The sequence below is a fragment of the Clupea harengus genome, chromosome 2 (genome assembly GCF_900700415.2).
Source record: "Clupea harengus chromosome 2, Ch_v2.0.2, whole genome shotgun sequence".
Lineage (NCBI taxonomy): Eukaryota > Metazoa > Chordata > Actinopteri > Clupeiformes > Clupeidae > Clupea > Clupea harengus.
Window position 1 is genome coordinate 30,228,778 of NC_045153.1, and position 8,680 is coordinate 30,237,457.

Consider the following 8,680-nt stretch of genomic DNA (forward strand, 5'->3'; position numbering starts at 1 on the left):
CTAGACCTCCAGAACCAGCCCTGTCTGGGCTCATCCTTTTAGTTTTTACATAATCAAGCTCCTGGGTGAAATGCAAAGCTGAAGGGCTCTCAATTACAGTTTGTAAAGGTCTTTTCTCCCACCCCCAACGCATTACATTCAGCAAATTGTGTTCAGAGTGCAACAAGCACACCAGCCTCCATTCACACAGCTCTTAAGAGAATGGATGCATTTTGCCATCAACATAATAATAACCTGATCATTTCACATAGTAACATCACCTCCATCCACAATGTCTCTTTGAAATGCTATTAAGAGGGAACTCTCATTCGGAGCCCTTCAAAGGCTAAACACTTTCCCTGCATGTGTCGCAGGCCATTCACTGGGAAGTTTCCATTTTTATAAAACAATACCCCCTCCACTTGCTCTGCCGCTGAGGACTCTTCAGTGGACTGGCCAATATTGTCTGCAGACAAAGACGGGGGATAGTTCGACATGCATATTCCACGCTGTTGCAATTAGCGGCTCAAAAATTAACAGCACTCAAATACACCCAGACAATGTCCAAGCTCTCCCCGCAGACTGAAAGGGCACAAATAAATGAATCTCTGTATTAAACAGAGCATAATTGAATTTACACATAACAACACCCATGGTTGAAAAAACAACCCTGTTTTCTAAATGATGAATAAAAATGAAGAAAGAGTAAGATGGAACTACACTTTTTTAATGCCCAGAAAAACATGTGAACTCATGACATCATTTTCATACATTTTACAGGTGAATGAACAATCATCACTGTAAACATGACATTTCAACAACTGGGCAAGCCACCCACATTCCACTAATTAGACTGAGACAAGATCTTTGAAAAACTGAATATTTAATGCATTTGAACAGATTCGTGCCAATGTAAACATTTTATATTGCAGATATAGTATAGTAGAGTTATAGTATGGTATTTGGCTCTGCTCTATCAGTGTCATTGGGGAATCATTGCCTGCTCTTTACCTCCACCATGTGGTACTTAAGGGTAGAACACTGATCTGGAGATCGTTGTGTAACCTAAAACCTTTGTTTTGCACAATATCCTGTCACTTCCAACCCATGTTTCTGAGAAAAAAAACACTGTTTTGTGTTGAAAAGGTTACATATACCTTATCTCACACAATGGAAGCATTCATAACATTAAAAATGTAAACAAAAGACTTCTGAAGAAGAGGAAATGCAGGACTCTGTCAGAAGCAATCGTGTTGGAACCAAACATACAGTAGCATTTAGTGTCCATGGAAAGAACTGAACACAAAATATTGTTTTGCTACTTTCATATAATGTGCTTTAATGCAACAATAAAACAGAAATACCTCAGTACTTTGGTTTGTGTACAGTCTACAGGTAAATCTGTTTTATGCATTCAAAAATGAAGTACTCGGAAAATAGCATGGCTTTGTATGTTTATTTTATATCATGATTAACAAAATGGCCAATTAATTAGGTCCATTGTTGGCAGCATCCCCAAAATTATTATATCTCCTGAAGCAAGTTTTAACTGAGTGTCCAACTGGCATTTAAAAAACAACAACACTTTCAACAGATTTACAACATGTGATTAAAATTGGAAAAGAAAGAAGGAATGGACATTAGACATGTGGTCATTTTAAAATGGAAAAGACCTTTTCAAAAATATTACTATATATGTATAATACAGAATAAAATGCAATGTTAGTTTAAAACTAAGATCTTGTAGACGCCATTGTTCTTCATTGTGCTGGGGGGATTGGTTTTGTCTTGGTGTAAATCTGAATGTGCCACAGCAGCTGACCGGCTCTATAAGCAGTCCACATGACCCGCTAGAAGACATACTATGAGTTCTATAGGGGAACACAACGCCACACTCACATGTCATGAGCACAATGACATCAGAGATGGACACTTTCATCTATAATGCATCCTGAGCCCCAGGTCATCACAGCAGATCCACAGTTCTCACGCACAAACAAAACACACTCACCTCTCAGGCAAGCCAAAGTCTCAGTGCCCAGTCAGTTGGTTAATCATTTTTGTTGGAGAAATGAAATAAAAAGGTAAACGAGAACTGCCTGTAAAACTATCCATCAGCCCTGAGCTGAGCGAGCGCTGGGACTCGTGAGTGCTGGGACCACTGACCCCATGAGTCACATGAATAACCTCCAGTGTGCTGTAAACACCACTGGTGGTCTCGCACGGCCTCAGGCTTTCAAGCTACGGCTCTTTGACGCAGTCAGGCCTACCTCAGACTTCCTGGAAGATGTACAGAAACCATTCAGTCATGATGTGCCTGCCATTTAACTATTCAAATGAAATTGGTTTTTAGGTTGGCACCCTGGGCACAATCCGTTTATAGTGGTTAAGCTTCTTCTCTTCAAACTTTGCTCTACATTCAAGTTTTTTGCATTTTTGCCTGAATTATTAAGTCAATTTGTGTTGTATTCACATTTGAATCCACATTTGAGTGCACAGAACAAATACTGAATAAAGATCCAAACATGTTTTATCCTACGAGTTTACCAATTTTACCTTGAATGTACTGTAGTCTCATACTCCTTCCTGAAGTCAATGTTGAATTGTAAAAAAGCTTACATCTATTTTACCTGACTTTAAGCCTATAGTTATCGTCATGAAGGAATGTGTAACGTGACATATGGAGGCCTGAGAAGGTTGAGACATTACCCGGAATCAGAGGAAGAGAGCCTGTTTCCCCCGGGGCCTGGAGCCCTGTCTTGGGTGCTTGGCTCAGCGCTGTCAGGTGATTAACACGAGACCACTGCTTAATCCCCCCAAGCAGCATTCAGTCAGCGCATAAAAAAATAAAAAGAACAGTGGGCATTATGAGCGGATGCGAACCGAGCCAGAGACATAAGACACAGACCTCTGAGCTGCTGCGAACCCAGCCACAGACATAAGACACAGACGTCTCCCTCTGACGTCTCCCACTCACATCTCCACCATCACTGTGGACAATTTTAAGAACACACTCAATTCCACGCTTGTTTAGAGGAGCTAATGAGGCAGATCGTCGAGGCGAGAGGGTGTGTAAATTGATTTTTTGCGGAAGCCGTGGGTCGAGCGAGAGAGTCATGAGAGGCGTTGTGTTGCTGTGTCTGGTGTGCGTGTGGAGCTGGCCGGGGCATGTGGAGGCTCAGTTCCCCAGGGCTTGCTGCACCGTGGAGGGGATCACCTCCAAGCAGTGCTGCCCGGCTTTGGGCTCGGATCCAGCCAACATGTGTGGAACTTTATCTGGACGAGGAAACTGCTCCAACGTGAGAGTGGATACCAAGCCCTGGGGTGGACCTTACAGACTGAGAAATGTGGATGACAGAGAGAGATGGCCAACTAAATTCTTTAATCGCACCTGCAGGTGCAGTGGTGAGTCAGTTGCATACATTAGCACAGAAGGACTTTGCTTGATTGTGTATATCAGTGTCTATGTCAGTGTCAGTGTCATGGTTTCATCAAGTCTGCATGTGATGAGTGAGGTTGGGAATGAACTTATTGATATTAATAATTATTATATGGCAACAACAGTACGAGCGTTCGGATTAGCTAATGCGTAGTCATGCCACCTGCGTATTGCCCTCCTCACCGGTCAATACGGATCCGTATTGCCCTTTGACGAACATTTCAAAATGAGCGAAAGGCATCAGTCTGAGTTTTACTATCCACACGAAAATGAAAACAGCCATGAGGAAATTAAGAAGAAGAGAAGATTTGTTGAAAGCGATAGGACTAGAAACTATAGTTTGAACCACTTGTGTTGTTACTTTAAATTAAAGCCATTTTAGCTAGGCCGTGTTGTCCGTTTTCTATTGATCATTGTAACTTGTAAGTAAGTAATTGGTTGCTACGCAAAACCTGAAACACATTGTGTCGTGAGAAGACGACATGTTTTCTATTTACAATTACCATTTATTTTCATTTACAAAATGAAAGGAGTGAAAAATGCCATATAAAAAAACTACTTACTAACCTCGACCGTTCGGTTAGTAAGTAGTTATTCATATTAATGAACTCACTTCATTGCTTACAACAACTCCTGCTGATGCTAGACCTAACTGTGTAGATGCAAGTGAACGAATTCTTTTTATTTATTTGCTATTTATATTCATGTATGTTCTATTTTTTATAATGCACTTTACCTTATTCAAGATCTTTGAATAACCAATTTGTATGAATTGTGCTACATCAATAAACTTGCCTTGCCTTACTACTATCATCTAGCATCTAGATGCACACTGAAGCAAAAGAAGTCACTAAATATGATACAAATGTCAATTCTAATGTTCTCCAACATAGGTAACTTTGCGGGCTATAACTGTGGGGACTGTAAGTTTGGCTGGACAGGGCCTGAGTGTGACCAGTTGAAGCCCCGTCTGGTACGGAAGGACATCCACTCTCTGACCCCCGCTGAGGTTCAGGTGTTCCTAGACGTACTGGACCAGGCCAAGACCACCACGCACCCCGACTACGTCATCGCAACGGAACACTGGCTCGGTCTGCTGGGCCCCAACGGCACTGAGCCCCAGATTGCTGATATCTCCATTTACGACTTCTTCGTCTGGCAACATTATTACTCGGTCAGAGACACACTATTAGGTACATCATTTGTAAGCCTATTTGAAATAAGCCTATTATAAATGGGATAAAGCAGCTGAATTAAGAAATCCATGTTATTCATGTGATTGTTTCCCAATGGACATGTTTAAATGCGTGTGGAGGAGCCAATTCATTTGCTATGCTTGTGGTTGTTAATCCAAAGTAGATGCATATTACAACAGAAAGTACAGTCCATTTGTGGGAAACTATAGTTGAGCTTTTTTTAATTGACAAAAACTGTTCAAGTTGATATATTGTAATTACACAAAGACAATAATATAATTCAATCCGTTCTTTTCCCCTGCAGGTCCAGGACGACCGTTCAAAGCCATTGATTTCTCCCACAAAGGCCCTGCCTTCATCACTTGGCACAGGTTCCACCTCCTCACCCTGGAGAGGGAACTACAAGTAAGACCTCCTCATGTTCTTAAGCCATAAGGCACACAATCTATCAACTGCAATACTTTAAATACAGCTTTTTTTATAAATGCTGTTCTATATCACACACACAACACATAAAAGCAATCCATTAAAACAGATGTGAAATTCCCTTCTAATTATTGTCTTCATAGTTTTGACATTTCCTCCTCGTCACTGTCAATACCACAGTCACGTGCAGTACTGCTGTCCTCTGTGCCGCTGTTCTGTTAATGAGGAGTCATTTCCTCTCTCCATTCTTCAGAAACTGACAGGGGATGAAAACTTTGCTGTCCCATTCTGGAACTTTGCCACCGGGAAGAAGGAGTGTGATGTGTGCACGGACGCTCTCCTGGGGGGCCGCGATCCTAACGACCCCACCCTCATCAGCCCAAACTCCAGATTTTCTAAATGGGGAGTGGTCTGTAACAGGTGTGTGTGAGGCGTGACGTGGCACAGAAACCTCTCACCACTGATGTCACTGATGAAAAGGTTCATGTAGCCGGTAACTCCACATAAACAGGATCCAAGCCTAAATATCTTTGTAATGGCTACACACGCTAAATGGTTTAAATCAATAGCACGTATATCTAAATGGCTCGTGTAGAAAATGTAATTGACAAAATGATGGTCATTGTTTGCTCTGTCATGACTACACATGCTAAATGGTTTCTGCGGCACGCAGCCTGGATCAATACAACCAGCTGGTCACCCTCTGCAACGGCACGGGCGAAGGCCCCCTGAGGAGAGGCGTGATGGAGAGCGCCAACCTGACCCTGCCCACCATGACCGACATCAGGAGCTGCCTCCGGCTCAGGGACTTCGACAGTCCCCCCTACTTCACCAACTCCACATTCAGCTTCAGGTGAACTCCTGGTCACACTCCCAGCCCCCCCCCAGCCCCCCCTCAACAACAGCAGAGTTCCCCTTTCACACTGCATACCTCTGTGATCTTAGATGGTTACATAATCAGATTTTAATCCCTGCTTGTGGGGAATGTTTTTCCTGCACTAATGGCTAATCTCCTCTCCTCTCTGCTCATTAAAGGAATGCTCTGGAGGGCTTTGACATGCCTGATGGAGAGCTGGACAGCTCAGTGACTAACTTGCACAACCTGGTTCACTCCTTCCTCAACGGAACCAACGGCCTCGCACATGCTGCTGCCAATGACCCCATCTTTCTGGTACTGAAACTCATCACAACAAATGGAACATACTAGTGATCAGATACTGCATATCTATAGGTTATCGTTCAAACTATAATAATAATAATAATAATTCATTTAATTTATAGCGCACTCTATATTCGGCAGAATCTCAGAGTGCTACAGTAAAAACATAGTTAAAAAAACATAGTTAAAAAACATAGTTAAAAACCTAGCTAAAAACATAGTTAAAAACATAGTTAAAAAACATAGTTAAAAACATAGTTAAAAAACATAGTTAAAAACCTAGCTAAAAACATAGTTAATAACATAGTAGAACATAGTTAAAAAACAACCTATAATAAACTACTAATAATAAGTTTTAAAAGGTAAACTAAACATACCAGTGATCAGATACTGCACATCTATAGGTTATCGTTCAAACTAAACTTCCACTCATTTCTGTGCCAATGTGTACTCTGCAGCTGTTGCATGCCTTCACCGACGCCATATTCGATGAATGGATGAGGAAGTTCCCACACAACTCCAGCTTCCCTGATGAGATGGCCCCTATTGGCCACAACAGGCATTACAACATGGTGCCATTCTTCCCCCCAGTCACCAATGAGGACATCTATGTGGCATCATCAGATCTGGGCTATTCCTATGCTGTAGAACTGGAAGGTAAGATTCAAAGACACAGTTATTAACTCGACCTTGTGTCCAATGACACCTTTGATGTCAAGTTAAAGTCTGGCATGTCATGGTGATATGACATTAGCTTATATCAAATATTTGTATCGGAGTGTAAATATGCACCCACAAATCAAAAAAACAACTGAACTTGTGGATTGACCAAACAGTTTATCTATAATAGCTTCCCTATCAATAAATGAAGACAAACCTCATCAATAAATGAAGACAAATGGGATAGTAACATACCCCTAAACAATGCCTCTCTGGTGCCTGTGTCCCATGCTCAGAAGTGGAGGGAACGCCGGTGGTGGTGCTGGGCTCCGCTCTGGGCGGCGTGTTCCTGGGCCTGCTGCTGCTGCTTATGCTGGCCCTGCTGTACGTCCAGCAGAGGAGGAAGAGAGGCTTTGAGCCCCTCATCAAGGCCGAGTTCACTCAGAAGAGATACACGGAGGAGGCGTGAGGCCAGCAACAGTGGAGAGGCTCGGAGACGAAACATGCACCACTTGTTGTTCTTTTGTAATTAGACCTGGGTAACTGGGCACTGTCTTCAGTTGACTTTCTTACTGTAAGATTAAAGGGCCCTGTTCCTCAACAGACGTGATCTATTCTGATATACTTGAAAATACATGTCATCCAGAAATGCTTTCTGTTTAATCAACACATTCGCCTTAAAATGAGGAGGCTGCTGACACCTTTTTAAACATATTTATTTGCAAGAAAGAGTTACAAAACCCAAAATGCAAACCATTTCAATATTTTACAAACATTGTAAGGCATATTTTGTTAGTACGTTCTGTGTGTCATGTAGGAAATCATGTTTTATTGGGGTCTTCCAGTAATCTCATGTCAAGTCATTTTGTTTGAGGAAAGTATGGATGCTTTGGAGCCAAATGGATTTACTTAAATGCTCAGTCCATTCGATCACTGTAACTCAACGACAATCCCAAATGTTCTAATCAATGTCATTCTGCAACATGGGGATTTGAAAATAAATGCCAAAATCTCAATGACACTGTTGTGAGGAGACCTTGTCAGAATTAGGTCTTACTACATTGCAATGTTCTCAGACTTGATTTTACTAATACTGTACGGAATAAAATCCATTTCACAAATTCAGCACATCTCCATCCAAAATTTAGATATTTCAAAAGTCTTGTCACTTTGCAGTTTTTTCCATAAATATATTTATAAATATAAATTGGTGGCCTTCTGTGTATTTCTTGGGGGTTTAAAATGATTTCTGCTAACCCAGACATTCTTTTTAAGATGAAAAAGTGACATAGCAACATACATATTAGCTTTTAAATGCTGTAACCATAGCAACATACATATTAGCTTTTAAATGCTGTAGATCCAATTACTTTTGAAGTGCAACTCCAGAGCTTTTTGGAAGAACTTACAACCTCCACGCTGTGATGAATGCCTATCCTGCAGAAATGGAACCTATTCAAATGACTGTAAATGGGATTTAGAAACCAAATTTCTGGCCTAAATTCAGCTCTACAGACAGCCATAGCGTCTAACACGACTGTCTGATATAGTCTTCAAGGTATACACTGTAGGTCGAATTAAATTAAAACATTCAGAAAACACAAATTAAACATTGTTCATTCAATGAACCACTAAACAATGCATCGGTATGCGATTCTTATTCCAATAGATTTGAAAGATAATATAGACCAATGTTTTGCTAACTTCCTGATTTCATGGGTTATTAATTTACTAAATTATCTGTTCAACAATATATGTCACACTAATACCATCCTCATTAGATTTTTCCATGTCCAAAGCTAAGTGACTATCCATTCATTT

The 8,680-nt window shown here is 41.1% G+C and overlaps 1 protein-coding gene across 1 annotated transcript; it reads left to right on the plus strand.

Annotated features, from left to right (window-relative positions):
* The first annotated feature begins 2,816 nt into the window (after positions 1-2,816).
* dct (dopachrome tautomerase) lies at positions 2,817-7,462 on the plus strand. Its single transcript, XM_012825091.3, has 8 exons — positions 2,817-3,384; positions 4,312-4,611; positions 4,919-5,019; positions 5,294-5,460; positions 5,714-5,893; positions 6,076-6,211; positions 6,658-6,856; positions 7,156-7,462. Exons 1-8 carry the CDS (start codon positions 3,096-3,098, stop codon positions 7,326-7,328), a joined length of 1,545 nt encoding a protein of 514 aa, XP_012680545.2. The 5' UTR covers positions 2,817-3,095; the 3' UTR covers positions 7,329-7,462.
* The last annotated feature ends 1,218 nt before the right edge of the window (positions 7,463-8,680 follow it).